Source organism: Meleagris gallopavo, chromosome 7 (genome assembly GCF_000146605.3).
Source record: "Meleagris gallopavo isolate NT-WF06-2002-E0010 breed Aviagen turkey brand Nicholas breeding stock chromosome 7, Turkey_5.1, whole genome shotgun sequence".
In the NCBI taxonomy this organism is placed as follows: Eukaryota; Metazoa; Chordata; class Aves; order Galliformes; family Phasianidae; genus Meleagris; species Meleagris gallopavo.
Genome location: NC_015017.2, coordinates 22,543,381 through 22,562,392, shown reverse-complemented (window position 1 = coordinate 22,562,392; position 19,012 = coordinate 22,543,381). Strand labels below are relative to the sequence as shown.

At 34.5% G+C, this 19,012-nt stretch overlaps 1 protein-coding gene across 2 annotated transcripts in view; it reads right to left on the bottom strand.

The window, feature by feature from the left end:
* Positions 1-222: 222 nt before the first annotated feature.
* LOC100551262 (neurabin-1-like) overlaps positions 223-19,012 on the bottom strand; it is a 36,911-nt gene continuing 18,121 nt past the window's right edge. The window contains exons 8-17 of one of the 2 annotated variants that reach the window (XM_010713750.3): positions 16,994-17,223; positions 16,168-16,264; positions 15,900-16,089; positions 15,012-15,163; positions 13,049-13,382; positions 10,656-10,740; positions 10,183-10,254; positions 9,405-9,600; positions 4,203-4,319; positions 223-456 (exon numbers count right to left, since the gene is read on the bottom strand). In XM_010713750.3, coding sequence (XP_010712052.1) covers positions 238-456; positions 4,203-4,319; positions 9,405-9,600; positions 10,183-10,254; positions 10,656-10,740; positions 13,049-13,382; positions 15,012-15,163; positions 15,900-16,089; positions 16,168-16,264; positions 16,994-17,223 — 1,692 coding nt within the window. In that variant the 3' untranslated portion in view covers positions 223-237. The remainder of the gene's footprint in view (positions 457-4,202; positions 4,320-9,404; positions 9,601-10,182; positions 10,255-10,655; positions 10,741-13,048; positions 13,383-15,011; positions 15,164-15,899; positions 16,090-16,167; positions 16,265-16,993; positions 17,224-19,012) is intronic. The other variant, XM_010713751.3, reaches the window with a different exon arrangement.

The following is a 19,012-nucleotide window of genomic DNA, read 5'->3' as shown; positions in this document are numbered from 1 at the left end:
TACACGTATCAAGCTCTCCCTTGGGGATATTTGCTGATTTTTATTTCCTTAAGATGAAGCCAGGAAGATATACCTTGTAAAAAGTCAAGCTCTTATTTATCAGAAAAATACTATCAATTATTAAATTCTCATCTAACTATAGTCTCAAAGTATTTAAAAACCAAAACTCTGTCCCTTAAAACAAGAGTCATGAAAACAGTCACAAGAACAGCTGAATAAGCAATGAAAATCATACAGTTACAAAACTATCCTGAGATATTCACATACCTTTAACTTATCACTGTCGAGTTGCATTAACTGCTGTCCATCTACGTTCATAGCTGTAAACTCTGTAATGTACTGCTCCATGTTCATTCCCATTAGCCAGTGGCAAACTTGCTGTGTGGTCCATTCAGAGATCGGTCTACTGTGCCACTGGTTCTGCTTCCCTGTTGTTGTGAATTCATCATCTAACGCCTAGTCAATTGAAAAAAAGCCACTGTAAGCAGTATTTTACTTATGCTGGTTTCTAGTTGTCAATTGAATCTGGGTAACAAAGTATATTTTTAAACATACTGTAGCTTCAAAGGGACATAAACTGTTGAGGTCACAGCTTATAGTCAGCTTGCCTAGGAGTTTGTTATAGACAAAAGGACAATGCAACAACATTCAACACAAAGTAAGTGAGAAACAGAGAACACAAATGGTTTTCTCTAAGAAACCACATTTTCATGAAAACCATTCTCAACAAATAGCAAAGCATTTGCTAAACTCAGTGTATGCAAACAACCAACACGTTCTATTAGTCAGTCAAAGTGGCTCAGTCCCAATACTAGATACTGGCCTATACAGTGTCAAGAAGAATCAGTCAAGTAGCACTCAATTGTATTACTGACTGTTTTTAAGGAAATCCAGAATACAATTCTAGCAGTCAAGAAATCTGACAACAATTCTAAGTACAGTTTTACTAAATGTGGAGCACTTCTAAGGAGCAAGAACAGTTTGTTCTTTCATCTGATCCCATCATGTCATCAGTGTAAAGGGTCTGCCTAGTAGGCCATCTGTGAAGAGCCTATAGCATTCCACCGATACTACATGTCTCCAGCACACAGAACAGCTCACAGCCTCCCTTTCAAATTGGCTTCTGAGGGGGAAAAAGGTACTGCTGCTAGTCCTGAAGCACTCTTTCACTACATCACAAGAGAAAAGCTACATAAAACAGAGCTTAATATCTCTACAGCAGGAATTCTAGTGTGACACTTGAATGAGATCTCTCACTAGCTTTTTATTGAGTATGGGCTGCATTTAGAATTGAAGATGGCTCTGTTAGGTAGCTTCCATAACTTATCAAGGATGTTTGTAAAAGCATCTCAAAGCACACCTACTTTGGACATGTAGGTCAAAACACATCACACAACATTCGTAAATGTGAAACATGACAAAAAGCATCCTTCTACAAATGAATTTGAGACGTGACCCTGTATGTTTCAGGTGAGCAGCTAACTACAGCTTCAAAATTGGAAGCTCCTTGGAGAGCTAACTGCATGAACCTAAATGATTCCAGCAATCACATGAAAGGTAGTAAGTCTTAGGCCCATCACACGGTCTGACACACAGTCAAAACTGGACCTGAGAGATCAGAAAGGCATAATTGATGTACAAGCACAACTTAAAACTTCAGAGGACTTCACGCAATTAGAAATGCTTTCGCTTTGTCTGGCCTATGAAACAAAGGAGAGTGGTAACTTTAGGAGCTAGTGCAGATGCACAGGAACAGAGTTGTAGAGCAGAACAGTTTAGCAGAGGTCCTAATTTCTATAGTACAAGCATTTCAAAGGATTTTTTCTTTTTTTAACCTCAGAATAGCTCGAATCTGGTCACAGACTCAATGGCCACTAGCAGTTGGAGCACACTGGGAACATTCAAAGTGTGTGCTGATTTCCAAGGTGAATCAACGTAAGACAAATGGGACAATCCAGAAATTTGCTTCAAAATGGAACAGCTAATCAAAATGCTAATGCAGACATAACAAATATGGATACATTGGCCCTCCTGATGTTCAGAAGAACAGTAATTTTCACAAAATCAAAAGGCTTTAGGGAAGGCTTTGCTTGAAGTGCTCTGTGCAGCACTTCTATCAGGAGAACTGGAGAACGGTGTTTTCTTTGCAGGCTACCAAGATTGGGGTGCTTAGCACAGAAAAAGAAGATAGAAATTACAACAGGAATTTGAAAATGCCCATTTCTTTTTAAAATCATTTTAGATAACAGTACTCCTCAACCTATAGCTGTAATACAAAATATATAGTGGTAACTTCTTTTGTCTTATACTAGCGAGTATTTATGAATAACATACAAAAAATACAAAATTTTTACACTTCATGTTTGACCTTTATCTCAGTACTGTGTGGTCTATCAGCAGTAAGAAAGAACAAAAAAAATATACTGCCAAAGTTTTTTTCTACAAAGGCTAAAAATTATACACATTATATTTACTATTTTATTCCAGTTGGAACTTATTAATTTTACTAGAGCTATGCTAGCCATTAAGCTTCAGTTACGTACTTTCAGAGTACTGCAGATTCATTCCTTTCTCCAGCTGAATGCAGTCCCCTACAGAATGCCAAACAGTTCTCGGCACCAGCTCCTCCATGCAGCATGGATTGCATCAGCTAGCAGTCTGCACCACAGAAGTCCTCCAGATGGTGCTAATAATTCCAACCATACTTTCAACATACTAGCAAACCCTGTATTTCATATTAGTAAGGACACAAGCTAACATCATAAAAAAAATTGTAGCAAAAAGACAATCTGCCTTAAAAAACACATAATCATCTCCTCAGATAAGTGAGGGAAAAAAGGAAAACTTATACAGTATAAATAAGACTTTTTCCTACTGCACAAAAGCACAATCATAACTTTTCTAGGTGTATAAACAGGAATGAGAGAAGTGTGGCGGAACAAGATTCAGAATATTGATTTTTGAGTAATGCCTACTGGTCATTAACTAACACTCTCCCCCCTAGAACTGTTTACCTTCCAAAGGTAGTACTGTCCCAAGCTATTTGTACATCAGTGAGTTTCCAAAACAGTCACTGCTGCAGCTGCCACTACACATGAATAACTTCAAATTCAGAAAGCAGAACTAGACCTACTTATGAAGAGTGGAAGCATGAAAGAGCAATGTGCTCTCCTGCATGAAAACGTTAGTGATTCAGTAGGCAAGTATGGATGGACACCCTGAAGGCATTTAAGACAAAAAACACAACCTGAGGAAAAATAAATGCCATCACACAATTTAAGAAGTTAAAATCTTTGAAAGAATAAGACAGGTTACCACTAGCTCGCTGGACAACCAAACTGAGGTGCCATTGCTCTGCCTAGCTGACTGCTGACCTGTCACCACCAGGTCACTTTCCCAAACTGTACGAGAGAGTCTGCCCAGAAGAGGCTGATTCTTCAGTGCTGTTCTCTTCTCCACTTCAAAGAGGTGTGTCCATCTCTAGTCCTTTAACGATTTCAGGATTTGTAGGGCAGAATGCAGTGCTGCTTATTTATAGCCTTGTTTTAAGACTGTTTTGACTTCTACACATTACCAGATTATTTTCACCAAAGCCTACTTTAATATAGCTAGTAGCAAACTCATTTATTAATTACTATTTTTTTTCTTTCAAACATTGTCACTATCAGTTTGGCTAGCCCTCCAGCTCATTTCTGGCTGCATTCAGATTTAACAACTCCTAGTCTATAAAGCATTTAATTGATAAAGACGTCTATCAGTCAAACACCAAATGAGACAATAAATGAAAACTGTTATTATATTAGTAGATTTCAGGTTTCATCTGTACAAAAGAGGTCTCCACAAACCTGCGCTGAGGTGAGGGTACAGTCAAAAATGTAGTTTTCGTTCATCCAGAAAGTGACTTCAAATTAGTGGAACAGAAACGTGTTATATTGTAAATTAAAAACTGCAACTTGATCATACAGGGTTCATTCCAGTTTTTGTGATACAATGGGGATCAAAACACAAAGGCCAATATGGGGCATTCCAGTACATGTTCAATAATGACTCAGGATTTTTTACAGCATTCTTCAACATTAAAATATGGAAAGAGTCATCCAGTTTCATGTTAAAAAAACAAAAAACAAAAAAACGGGATTCTATTAAACATGCTGTAGTATGAACAACATCAACAAGACACAGATACACACTTTGAAACTCACCTCATTTGAAGAGAAGGTTAAAGTGTGTGAACGACCTGACAGATTTGGTTCTGTCACTAACCCTGAAAGTTCACAACTTGGCTTGCTATGGTATGTATCATCTATGACAATTCTACTCTGCAAACAAGTGGAAATAATGTTTTATTAACTCACTCCTTGAAATAGCAGATCAGAAGATGATATTCTAGTTATTTTGATTTTTGTAAAAAAAATAAAAAATAAAATACTGTGAGTATTATTTTTAGATCACATGTGAAAAGTATTCACTGGAACATGCTTCAGACCGTTTTTTGTTTAACTTCTGAATTCAAAACCACCACAACAAAATAAAAGCAACATCCCCGATAAGAGGACCTTGTGTGGAGAATCAGTCATAAACTGAAGTTATATAGAAATATAAGGAAATACACACAGTTACTCTGTCAGTAGGCACAACACTCTTGGGGAGAAGCAATCTAAGATTCAGGTAGTGGAACTGCTTGTGGTGGGTTTGTATTCATGTGAAAGCACTACAGATGTGCTTAAGATGTTGTTCTACCAATGAGATAAAAACTGAAGTTCTAATTGTTTATGGTCATGAAGACTTACATTTTGTATTTGCCCACATCCAAACTACTGTCGTAGGCAGTGGAACAAACTGGCTGTCTTTGCCGAGTGTGCAATGAGAAGAGGAGTAGCAATGAGCTTTCAGCAGTTTACAGATCAAGGTTTAAATTAGTTCATGGATACAGAATGCAAAGCTTGCCTAAGGACAGAATCTATAGGACTCCTCTGCTTTGTGTTGCTGTTTATTATAACAGCTTCAGTTTTGGGGTGGCTACATTTGAGACACAGAATCATGCCATTTGAAAATCACCTTGCTATGCAAACCTCCTATATAGATATGAAATATCTTTAGAAGCGTTTTTTTCTTAAGTAATACACTGTGTCACAAGCTATATTAAATCTTCTTCATAATTAAAATACAAATTGTAAAAACATCATTAAACTCCAATCACTAAGATGTGTTTACAAAAAAATGGTTCAACTCTAACTATAATTATGCAGTTCAGCAATCTGAAAAAGTTACTTTCAAAAGAGCAAGTTCTTCTGAAATAAAAGATTTTGACAAATATAATCTTTTTACAAAGGAATAAATTTCCAGTTTCAAGAATACTACATTGCATGTAATCAAGTTAGAAATATAACTAATTTAAGAAGTATCATATTGAAAGAATGTAAAATCTTCATAGCATTTACTGTTTACATTCAGTGATTACTCTTGGTCTTTCTTGAAAATCTGGATCTCCCTGTCTCGGCAATAGCGGCAGGATCTGGGTTCAAACTGAGTCATTAACAGCCACGAGCTGTTCAATGGCCCCAGGTTACCTGGCCAGCCTGGGACTCCAGCTGAAATCTATGAAAAAAGCCAGATGCTAACCTGAAGACTTCACATCACCTTGGTAAGAAAATCCTTCTAAAAGAAAACAAACGTGTTTTGCAGGATATTTTCTAATTTCACTACCTCAATCTCTATTTCTCAGATCCCAATTTCTACCTTATTTTTCCTTTACTGAGTGAAAAATAAATCTGTTGGAAGCACGTTTCATATTTCTAGCTTTTAAAAATCTTTAGCACTCAGTTTCACTGCCTACAAACCATAAGCAATTATTTACCTTTATTTCTGAAGTCTCTACTCAACTATCTAAACTTTGTAAGGATGCCATACCATATATATGTGTAAATAATCTGAAAACCCAGATTAAGTTGATTTTAAATATACTTTTCAAACATAATTTATGCATCTATAAAATAACTTTTTTGAAGTTTTCTTTATTGAGCACCTTCATACTTGTTTTCTCATTTCAGTTTAACCTGAACTCTGAATTTTCTAGATTATTCTATCTTTGGGAGTGGTAACTCAATATTTTCCCTAAAGTATTGATACACACTTCCCACTCTTCACACAAACAACGACCACAAACAAAACAAACCACAATTTGACTCTTTTTACTATTCCATCATGCAGTGTGACATTCTACATGATTAGTAGATGTTTAACTTGCCATGTAGATTATTATAATAACTAATTACATTAGTTAGTTTAGGTGATTTAAATCTAATAATATAATTAAAATCTAATTGTACTCGATGTTAGGAGCTTCTTCTGTCTTTTACATGCAAAAATTATTACCAGAAACAAGATTATCTTTTGTCCATCAGTCTAATCTGAGCTACTCTCAACTCATAGAGAAGTGTATTGAGGAGCTCTTATTTTAACCTCCCTTTTTTCATTCCTTGCAGAGAAATTGTGAACAATTCAGAAACAAAGTTGTATTATGGGAAAAAAATAAAATAAAATTGAAGAGAACAGGATAACAGTCGAGCCTCAACGTTTAACGAGAAAAAAAAAATAAAAAGAAGAAAACATAACCAAAATAAAAGTATTTCAGTGTGTCAGCACCAGTTGTAAAGCATTCTCTCTTCTCTTCTTCCTGCCCCAGCTCAGGCTTAGATTTCCTTTTAAAGACTTAGAGCCAGTTGCAAAGACTTTTCATTTCTGAAGAGAACTTGAATAGAAGAGATTTTGTGGGTACACTTCTCAAGATTTAAGGTACAGATATATAAGTATATATATCTTATATATACTTATATACAGATATATAAGTAATTTACTCCACAGCATTCTTCATTGCAAATAAAAATAAAACACTGCATACAACTTTACAGAAGATAATCTGGAAGAGTGAAGAATGCAAACAGTATATACATGTTTGTACTGTATTAGAGAACAGGCTGAAATCAATGGGCAGATTACGTGAAAGGATTTCTTCAAGAACTCTAATTTAGTTTTCTGAAGCTAAACTGTCTGCAAACAGATCACAGGATTTTTGTTTCCTGTGTTCCTACTTTTCATAAGTAACAAGAATTTGATTCAAAGCTTTGAGGGCAAAGTTTAGTATTATTTTAAGAGAACAAGATCTTCCAAGATGCAGTAATTCCAAGAAGTAAATTTCACAGAAACAGGAAACAGTTTAAGTATAACTACAGTTCTTACACCATCAATCTTAAAACACAAATACACAAATGAAACAATGCCAAAGACTCAATGGCTTTAGAGTCTTACATGACTTCTACTTTCTACTTCTACCTCCTCATTAAGAAGTGTTTTCACCTTATATATGATACCACAGGCATAAGAGCAGAAAATACTACCACCATGAAAAGGAATGTTCTTTCCTTAAATTCTACTAAGGTAATTTTGTCCCTACCACTACATTGTTTTAGTAAGAAAACTCACTGCTGAATGATCAGGCACATTTCCTTCTCAGTTTTCAAGTCTTTTCACCACCAATTAAAGATTTCTTATTTATAGCAGAAACATAACAGGTAGGTTAGAAACTATGAAGCTAAGTCTTTCCAAGCAGTGTTTACTGTTACATGTTAAGGAAAAAAAAACAAACAAAAACAAACAAACAAACAAACAAAAAACCCACAGCAACAAAAAAACAACCACCCAAATGTTGCAAAGTGAAAACAGCTTGACTTTGGAGAGGCTGTACACGATTTTAGGATCATGCATGATAATCTGTTCTTTGACAGGGTCAGCTTTCTGTTTTACAAAGCAGACACATAGCTAAAGACTACTATATGATTCCAGCTGCTGATTTGTAACTGGCACTAAGGAAAAGAGCAGAGCAGCTATTACATACTGGAGCACAAGACAAAAGCTAAAAATAAAACAGTAGGCAAGAAACTAGCAGGAAGGTTAAAGTGATAAAAAGCCTGGAAAAGCAAACAGATGAGAAAGAGATGGTATTAATTCAGAGGAATGTGAAAGGGAAGAGAGAGGACTTAATTTGGTAAGATCTATGCATTTTTAATTGTTAACTAAAGTACATATAGAAACACACTAAGGGGTGCTTGTAGCAGAAATGCAACAGGGGGATTTTTACTATGTTTTGAATAGTTACTTGTATCAAGCAGAAAGGAGGAATTAAGAGGTGAAGAACCGGTTCTTCTGAGACAGTGACTCTTTGAAAGCTAAGCCACTGAATGTTTATCTACACAGAAAGTATCTTGATAACTTTGCTACAGCCTATTAAGACATTCTCTTCAATGTTGCTCTGGCAATTCTGCTATCTTTGGCTTATTTATGAAAATGTCTTAGCTTCAATAGAAACACAACACAGGAAAGTATAAATATACAAGTCACATGCACACACTGAACAGTATTCTGTAAAGGACAGCTCTACTTAAGGAATTAAAGGGTTCCTACTCCTATTAAGTTTTTATAATAATGCGTGGTTCTAAACCCACTGTTTGTATTTATTGCAAGCTCATACACCATATATGTGCAAAGCTTAATCATATGACAGCCACTGTAAATTCACACTAAGAAATCAGACAGTAGTTTAAAAACTGTTTCATGATAGGATTTTAGTGCACTTTATATCTTCAGACATGGAAAGCCAACTTGTTATCTGGCAGTTATGCAAAACATCAGCAAACTCCACAAACTACAGCCCAGCATGTTTTTCTCTCTAATAACATTTAGGAAGAGAAGAAAGTGAAATAATTTTTTAGAAAATCAGAGTGAAGAAGTGTGAAACTTAAGAACAAACTTAGTTTGTGAGGTTACTTAAAATACTACAGTTTTGATTCTGACAAAATCCAAGGGAAACAAGAATAAAGGTAACTTGTTAAGAATATCAGTAACAGTCTCAATACTGAAAAAAGTTTTAATGAAACATTTAGACAGCAAACATATTGTTTGTGGGCATCTCTTTCATGTAATTTTAATCCCACTACTGCCAATGTGTAAACAAAGCTACAAAACTGGGACATTACTGAAGGTTTCACTAAACTTTTTTACTTTTCACAGCCATTTCTTCCACATAATTTAAACAGTACAGATGGGATTTCTATGGTTATATACTGAACCATGTAATCTCACTGTTAAAGTTTGGTTAAAGTGCTTTAACTTATTAGAATAGTTACTCAGAAGCAATTTTCTGGAAGAGAGTTCTATAGATGTTTCTCTCAGCTTTAAATACTTCTCTTAAATGGAATACTTGCACAGACTCAAGCTTCTGCAGACAAGTTTACAAGAGGTGATATCATCCAGGTCTGCCAACAAGATTCCACATACTAAGCACTATACATTTTACTTTGTCAAGATGCAGCACTTAAATATTCGAAGCAAAAATTAGTCGTCTTTACCTTGCTTCTGTTCTTGTCTTGACCATGTTCACAACTGTCCTGTCCACTCTGCGTAAAGTGCAGACTACTACTAGAAACCTGAGGCTCTTTGTGACTGTCTCCAAACCACGAGAAAGGCATGCAAGTGGGAACAGGAGAATCCGAATCTGATGCAGACAGATTGTTGCCAGAATCATCCAACAGTTCTCGAGAACCTCTAAAATAAGTTAAGTTGTTTTTAAATAAAGCAAAAATGAAAGCCCACAAGAAACAAGTGAACAAAAATATACACCACTCATTTGCACCTGTTTCATAGCACAGTTGTTATTAAGAATGAAAACTGAGACTTGCCTTTGAATATCCATGCAAAATAATTTGGGTTATTGGTTAATTTAAGATCCTTTTCAATATTTCACAAAATAACTGAACAGTTTCAAATATTTGATAATTCACACAACATTCTTTTCCTTTCTAAGTAAAATACAGTTTTAGTATTTAAGATAGGTTTTAAGACTAACTTGTTATGAGCCACTTTACTATGTAACCTTGATTTACTGTTTCCTATGCTACCCTTTTTACTTTAAATACTTTAAAAATTTAGTTCCACTTTTTCTTATGTTGTGAGATCAGAAGCTCATCTCCATTTTCCTATAATAATCTTTACAGAATTTTGCCACTGCTCTATTTGAATATACTTTAAGGTCAAATATTAATGATGAAATGAAATGATTTCAAATAAATTCTTAGTTAAAAACGCTAGGAATTCAGCACATATTACTGAAACAAAAAGAACAAATACCTGCTATCCAGAGAACCTCTTACACTTTCTTTCTCTTGTTTCTTGCCCTTGCCTCCGGATTTCCGTAATCCACTGAAGTGAGAAACACAATTTTCATGTAGCGTTTACATTTACACAGTGCAAAACTTTTTTCAGTCAGTTTCAACAGTTATAAATTTGTATTGTTACACAGAGCATGATTTTGTAGATTATGCATGCAATTAATATTGTCATTTATATTTAACAAACCATGACCAAATCCTGAAAATTCCTTTCAAAAAGTCACATATAACCAAGATAAATACAGAAAACACCCAAAGAAACTTAATATTCAGTGACTCAACAAAGAGAAAGAACATAATTTTACTGCTATATAAACGTCCATGAATCAGCACTACAAGATTTTCTGAACGTTTTCTTTTCAGAGAATATGATGCTACCCAAAAGCAACACTGAAAGCCATTGATTTCCAAACTAACACAAATCAATCTTACCCAAAATCTGGAAATCGCCTTTTGGACTTCCCTGATGATGTTCCTTCATTTGCCTCTACTGTTTTGTCTTCATTTTTTTTCTCTTCTGTTTTCCATAGGGGGGTGAAAAATAAAAACTTTCTAAAAATACTTGGAAGTTTCAAGTATTCATGATGAAAATGCTTCTAAATAAATAAGATCCTAAAACCTGAGTAACAGTATTTACAACATTTAGTTGTCCTTCTACACTTCTCTCCCTCCTCCTGGGTCAGCAGCTAGTCCAGGCTAGCTATTTGGAACTTGGGCTAATGTATGCCTGCTGCTAGCTACAGAAAGCACATCTGACCAGCACACTAGCCAAAACATGGAGAGTAGCATTATGAAGATTTTTAAGCATAAGCTAGGACAGAGACAATTTCTAACGACGATTATATCCTAGAGATATGAAATAAGGAAAGTAGGACGTATCTTGTATCCAGGGTATTAAAAGAAAACTTTTGTCTGAGCTGTACAGTAAAGACAGCAATTATAATCCAATGATTCTAAAAGATACATTAAGAAGCTTACATTTGTTATCTGATCCCTTTTTCTTGTAATTTATGAGAAAAAAAACAGCCAAATAGTTCTATCAAACAATGATTAGTAGTGAGTACAGTGATCATAGTCCCTTTAATCTCTTCCTAGTGAGAAACAAGACAGATGAACATTACGGGGATTGCTGCATTGTTCAAGATCTGTATGTTGTTTAAACATCCGCATCACATCTGGAAAAAAGGCCAATGTTAAGTTTTGCTGAGAACTGTATATCAGTCAAACATATATTACGTTGCTTATGGTGCCAGTGTTCTGCAGAAATATTTGAGGACCTTTAGTGACTGTAAATAATCTGTGATGTAGCTCTCCTCTATCTTATGTCAAGGCAACTATTTAGACTCTTTAGGTTTGTAGTTTGAGCTGTTATCAACTGCATAATTGCTTACATTTATTCTGTAAATGCCTTTTAGATCGGACTTCAAAAATGTAAAGTTGTCCAGCTTTTTGAAATATCAACATATACTTAGAAAGGAACTTTTACTTAGTCTTTGTTAAATACTCTGCCTTCTTTTGTTCATTTAATACCACAGGCATATGCTGTGCAATCACTATTGCTCATGCTAGATGAAGATTAGACTTTTTTTTCTTATAACAATTTACATAAAAATTTATGTTTACAGATTGTTCAAATTTGGAATTTAGTTTGAGCAATCCTAATATTTGAAAATTTCATGTAGTGATAAACTGAAAACAACATAAATAATAGTCAAGATCCTTGATTAGTCAAGATCTTTTAAGAATGGAAGCTTAAAGTAAGTATTCTAAGATTAAGACCTAGATGAAGAACGTAAGTAGCAAAAGCAATGCAGTGCTCCCATGAAAAAAAAAGACATTTATTTAAACTGGAAGAGTTTATGAATATCAGCTTAATATTTTCAGGAAATTTAAATATTCAAATATTTTTTACATTCTATTTACACAAAAAATACTACACTGATATTATTGTTTGATACTACTCTGATAAACATGTACATGAAAATAGAGTAAAAAATAAATTCTAGTCCTTAGCAGAATGCCTTGAAACGTCTGGCTGACATCCATTCAGATTTCAAAACATCTTACAAGTGTGATTTAAATGAATTTTAAATTTTTCAGACATTTAAGGGAGCCTGATCCCAGCATATTTAATGGACATACACAAGTGATTTTGCAGGTCTATTGACTATTCTCAAAAGCAACTCTTTTAACACAGACTACATTAGTTCAGTAGTGTCTTGGCAAAGGCCAAGAATTTGGCTCCGCTTCCAAAGCTGCTGTTTGTCATCAACAGACACTCTTCTCAAAGAAGAGGAACTGACTTGCTATATATAAAATGCAAGCAACAATAAACAAATTCATATCTCAGGTAGAGCTGACAAGAGAAAGTTACCATCTTGATGTCCATGCTGGAGGGCTTAAACGTGACATTATGTGGACAAACATTCAGTTTTAACTTCCTTTAAGTCCTTAAAAACTTGCAAATTGCTGTGTTTTTTATTTGTTTTGTTCTTACTAATCATCAGATTTTGAATACTATGAATGGCAGTCTCTCCATAACAGTATAATAACAGTTGTTAGTACTTCCTCCTCTTTTGATCCATTTAAAGAACTATGTTCACTTCAGTATATCTAATGGAAACTCAAATAAAAGAGAATAAAATGGTCTTACATACATTCTTGCTAACTTTAGACTTTCCTGAAGAGTTAAGAAATGGGTTTAGAACAAGTAATTAGTAGTCAGTTCCTTTTCTTACTAAATAGTTTATTGCTCAATAATAATTTATCTCTAAAACTATAGCTATTCCAAAGTATTAAAATAACAATAAAATCTTAGGTCTTACCCTTGGCCTCTTTTCCTTTCCCTTTTATTTCTCTTTGCTTAACGTTCTTGGTAGACCCTTGAGGAGAATTTGGAGCCATCTCTTCAGGAGTAGGTGAATGAGTGGTGGTTGTGCTGTTTTCACTATTTGGTTTGTGTACTGGAGAAGAATGTGTGGAAGCAGAAGGACTTGACTCTAAAGGACTTTCTGTACTTTGTGTTTGTTCAGGCTTATCACTCTTTCGCTCTATGTCATCCAAATGAGGCAGAGTTAATTTTTCACTTATTTCTGAGATCTTCGTTAGACACAGAGTAGAAACTTCTCTGCTGATAATAGCATCTTCTGAATCCTCATCCTTCAAGAAATTCAGAAGTCACTTTAAAAATGTGATATGTAATCATTTAATTTTATAATTTTTCATTTAATCTTTTACCATTATTTAAGGATATTATATGTTATGCACAAACTTGCTCAGTTCAGAAAATTACAAATACTTACAATTTTAGCTTGATGAGTTGCATCTAAATGACATAAAGCTAGTTTTATAGGCTTCTATAAGCTTTTGCACATTCCAGATCACCTTTATCTATACAATTTAGAAAGATTCTAGTATATCTTGCCTATTCCAAATTGGTTTTAAAACTCTTTGAAATCAAGTAATTCTCCTTCTGTGACAGGTTCTCTCATGTACCAGTTATGTACCTTTGTATCTACAACTGTTTTCCCCCGTTCACATCCTGCACTCGTGCTTATTCTCACATTAAAAACTCTTCAAGACTCTGTAAGCTCATGAACCAGCTGCTTTTGGTTTTTTTTTTCCCCCTCTTCTCTTTTACTTGCTCCATTAAAGGAGACTAACAGTTGATGCCTGGAATCTACTTCAATTAGAATTTTATTGGCTATGACACCAATGTGTGGATAAGTACTTAATCATGATACCAGCCAAGATGGTAGGCTTGTCATGGAAAAGAGCCATCTTCAGAGAGAACATAAATACAGACCATATGATTATCTTCTGTCAAAGAAAACTAGAATAGAATCACACTACAGGCAAACTTTTCTGGTTTTCTGTACTGCTAGCAGATGAATGAGAAGAAATAAAAATACAGATAGAGACTTTAAGAGCTATCAGTGTTACACTGCTATTTCATAACACTGAATTACATCCTTGAAAAAAAATTTATAACGTCTAACTTTCAGCTTTCTCAAATAGAATGAGAATGCTGCTATATATTTTTATGAAAACACAAAGTCAGTAAAATCAAATACAGAATTCATGAAATTGCAAAACCAAAGTCCCCAAGTTTAAATTCAACCAAGACGTCTGAAAAAGGGAACGCTGAAAGTTAAGGGGACACACAAAAAGGAGCACACCACCAAGAGAAGTCCTAGATTGATACAATTATTATGAATGAAAAACCACGCTAAGAAAAAGTAACCATTGTATAAGTAGAAATAGAAACAGAGGAGAGAAGTAGGTATTGTTAGATGCACCACTGGGAATCTAAGTCCAGACAGAAGGACAAAAGTTAGATAGGGCCACAAATTGTGGTAGAACATTTTACTGCTACATTTTGTTATAGACTTAAGTGATTACATACAGAATAAAATATTTCAGGAAAAGTTTAGTTTTTGAAGAATATTTCTAATTATTGATAGCTTGTTTCAGACGAAGGGATTGCAGCACAAATAAGCATGTTCCCCAATATATCACTGGTACTATGTCAGAATTTTTCAGTAAAAACAGCATACAGTAAACTTGAATACCTCTTTGCTAACTTCAAACTAACTATGCGACAACAAACTTGCTAGAGATCACATACATGAACCTGAATAAGGCTTTTCCACTTGACACACAGCATAAAAATCTCATGCTTTGGCACAGTCTGAATGAAGCTTAGACATCACTTCAAATTGAGAAGACGAGTAAAACTGAATATATGTTCAGGCTTTTGAATGCCCAGTTTTCTACTCATATTGGTACCTGTATATTTGCAGTCTGTTGTCCAGCCCCAAGAGATTCTTTCAGCTTTGATCGAGAAGGTGGCTGGCGTTTTACTTTCAAAGCAAGCTGAGCTTTTGCTTTGTGGGCACTGGTGTCTAATCTGGGAGTATCCCCAACAAAAGCATCAAAATCTGTAACAAATACGTACTTCTTTAAAAGAGTATTAGCATGCAAGTTCTCCAACCTACAGTTCAGAAAAATATTCAGAAGCTAATCAGCAGATGGAATAATTCTGATTTACTAATATATGACAATACCATCTTTTATAGTGCTGTAATATTTTATCATTGTGGTTAAAAATAACTAATTTGAATTTCAACCAGATTTCTTCAATTTTTTTTTCTTAAATAAATCAGTCAGGATATCATTGTATTTATGTCTTGAATACTTAATTTTATTCTCAAACTGATGAGAATTTATGCCCCAAATGAACTTTCTTTTGAGATAAAGATCCTTTAAAAAATACATAAGCACCAACCAAATCTTGTCAAAATATATGTCTCATTTGAAACACTGTCTGATATTTGATAAAATTCTGGGAGTAAAATTACTACAAAACTTAAATCATGAACTATGGTTTATATAAAAACTTTCTACAACCAGCAGAACTGGACTTAAACTGAAGTATGTCAACAATTTAGCCTTGCTAATATTATTGGTTTCACTACTAGAGAATATGAGGAAAAGTAAAGATAGTCATTCCCCCCCCCTCCCATATTCTACATAGCATTTAGGAAATTCTGAAAATGTTGGAGGACCTCTTATCCAGCAAGATTATGGTGTTTTTTAAATAAAGAAATCACCACACACATATTAACACCCCCTAAGTTCTGTTAAGTGCAAATCAAAGATCTAACACCTGCTTACCAGAAATTAACATCTCTGAAGAATTTAGTCTTTCCTGTACTGATTCTGTTTCTTTTTCACTCTCTTCTCTCATCTTAGACTGCTCATTATGCTGGCTTGGATTTTGACAACCGTCTTCCAATAAACTCCCACTTCCAAACATATATGGCATCTTCTCATAAACTATTAGTTTATTTTCAAGCTCTGAAATCTGTAAGAATTGAAGTGTAGAGGTGAGACAAATCCTCAAGAATGCAGATATTTGTTTTTAAATATAACACTGCGTTACCTTTTCCTGATACATTTTCAGCTGTTCTGCATATTTCTGGTCTCTCTCTTCAAGTACCCTTAAATGATCCTCCTCTTTTTTCATAAACTCTATTTCTCTGGTGAAAGAGAACATACATATATATGAAACAATAGTATGTAGAAAAGTAGAAAAATACAGAAAATAAATATGCCCAGTTGCATTTATTAAAAATCTTTCTGCTAGTAAGTACATTGAAAAAAAAAAATCAATCTGTACTGTGTCATAGATTCATTAATTTCAGTGTCACAAAGTGATGCATATATTTGTGTATATAATATTTACTTTATTCACAGAATAAATCATTTATGACACTAATTCACTCTGGGCTGAAAGAGAAATACTTTGCCTCAAAAACTGGCAACCAAGTTGCACATCAAATATATGCAGAACTCTAATAACTGGACCTTACTTCTACAAACATATGCACCTGCAGTGTACTACAGCATCTTCCTTCCAAAAGCTATGGTAGATTTTTTTTTTTTGTAGAGAAGTAAATAATATTTTAATTTTCTACTTGGTTTCTCCTAAAGAAATTGCAATGATAGGCTATACTAAAAACGAATAATGATTGCCATAACGAAATAGAAATAAAAGCTACTTTTTCCTGCAAGGTAGAGTCAAAAGCAGCAGCAAAACTTCTGAAAAACCTTTTCAGAAGTTGACTGAAGGTATGGAAGAATTGTGCATGTAAAGCCCACTGCCAAATGACAAAAAGCGTGTTAAGCAAACCACATCTTTACATATTTTTATTAGTTTTTCCTCATGATGCACAAAATACACAAGAAAGGAAGAGAGACCTACTTACTTTTGTTGGTAATCTTTGAGCAGTTTCTTGGCCTTGTTGTATTTCTTTTCAAGGGCATCACATTGTTCTTGAGTTTCTTTAAGATGCTCATTTACTGTTTTGCACAAACTCTGTGCTTCTAACCAGTATGTCTCCAACTTCTTAATTTTCTCTTTGCTTTCCTCTAAGTTTTGCTGAAGTTGGGCTCTATTTAATTTCCATTCATTTTTTTCTGCTTCAACAACTTCTAACTAAAAAGATTAAGAATTAATAAAGTAATCTAAACTAAAAGATGAAACAAAAAGTACATGTTTAGTAGAGAACAGTTAATAACAATATCAATAATATCAAAACAACACAGAACTTATAAAGAAATCATATCAACTCCTCCAAACCCTGCTACTCCAAGTAAGTTTTAGAACTCAACTCTCAGGTGTCTTTTACTACTTTCTCATTAGCATTGCTTCCTTTTAAAAGAGTTAAAATTAGTAAAATCTTTACTGTTATTTATGTTGACTTCTTAAATAACTTGCCATCTCCTACCATCCCTGGACAACATATTTTGACATAGTTGCAATCCAGCATTTACTTACTGCTAAATTTTCAACTTGCCTTAGATTACATAACTATAAATGGTATTGAAGGAAGTATCTTACCTAACAAATTCCTTAAACAATTAGCTATCCAATTAATTTTTATGGCATTTAGTACTAAACATCACCGATTTCTTACTCTTTGTAGCAATCAATATGGCACTCTCAATGGTTGGAGTTACAATTTCCCCTCCAAAATGCTTTTTGGCAGTGAATGTTCTTGTATGTATTTGAAACAGTATAAAGACAAGCTCCCCTTGGTACTACTTTGTTACCAACAGCTTGTTTAATATAGCTAATGAGAACAGTAGATCTTCCCCGCAAGTTTGATAAGACAAGGGCACCTTAACAAAGTATTATATACCCCTGGATTGATAACTAACAAGAAAAGTAAGCAATCCCTCAACAAAGGAAAGAAAAAAGCCCCCTTCAACTTAACAGCAGTCATGTTATAGAACTGAATAACTGAATGATAATCCATGTGAAGTTCTCTGGGCCTGGCCACCTATCTTGGGGATACTATTTGCACTAGGGAAACTGCTGCTTGTGAAATCAGATCACCTCCTGATGGAATAGAGATGTTGAAAGGATGAAACATACAGTGAATTTAAAAAAACAATGAGGCAAAAGAGTTATACTAATACCAACTTTTTTTTTTTTTTTTTTTTTTTACCAAACCATCAGGAATACTGCAACAAGAAATACCATCAGAAAGTTAAATCAGAACTATCATAAGAACACAAAGTTTCAGCTGCTGTGATTCTCTACATTCAGAGCTCTAAACTTTTGCAAAGTGCAGGAAAAACTCCAGTAGATACTGTTATTCAAATTATTGCAATCTGAAGCTTTATCTTTGCCCTATCTCCTGCCACCCTCCAATGGCATAGTGTGACTCATCCTAGAGCACACATTCCTTGTTAAGAAAACACTGAAGGGTAATGGAATAAAAGCAGCTGCTCATCTACAGCAAATATTTCTAGAAACAGACTCCATCAATGGAAAAAGTGGCAAAAATAACAAGAAACCTTTTCTCAGATAACTCAGAAGTGTTGAATCAATCCTCACTGGGAAAAACAACAACAACAACAACAACCCTACTGGAAAAATCTCTTTCCTCAAAGGTGGTCAGAAATGTTGGAGAGGTTAAGATGGGAAAGAAGGTAACAGAAATAACTTTCTGGTAACAGGAAGTCAGGCACTAACCACTACCTACAAACACCAAATCTATACTCAAAAAAACAGGTTCTCTGCACTGAAAATATTCTCTCACTTGGTTGCAATCTTGCTTTATAGAGTGCCAGCTAAGTTCAGTTTGATGGTAAGCAGTAATACTGAAGCATTCATCTTAAAATGGCACTTTTCCCAGCCTCTATTTGAGGATAGGTCTTCAGAAATACCTGTCTTGCTGAACACAGTACACACAGCCTCAGTCCTAAAACAGATTGCT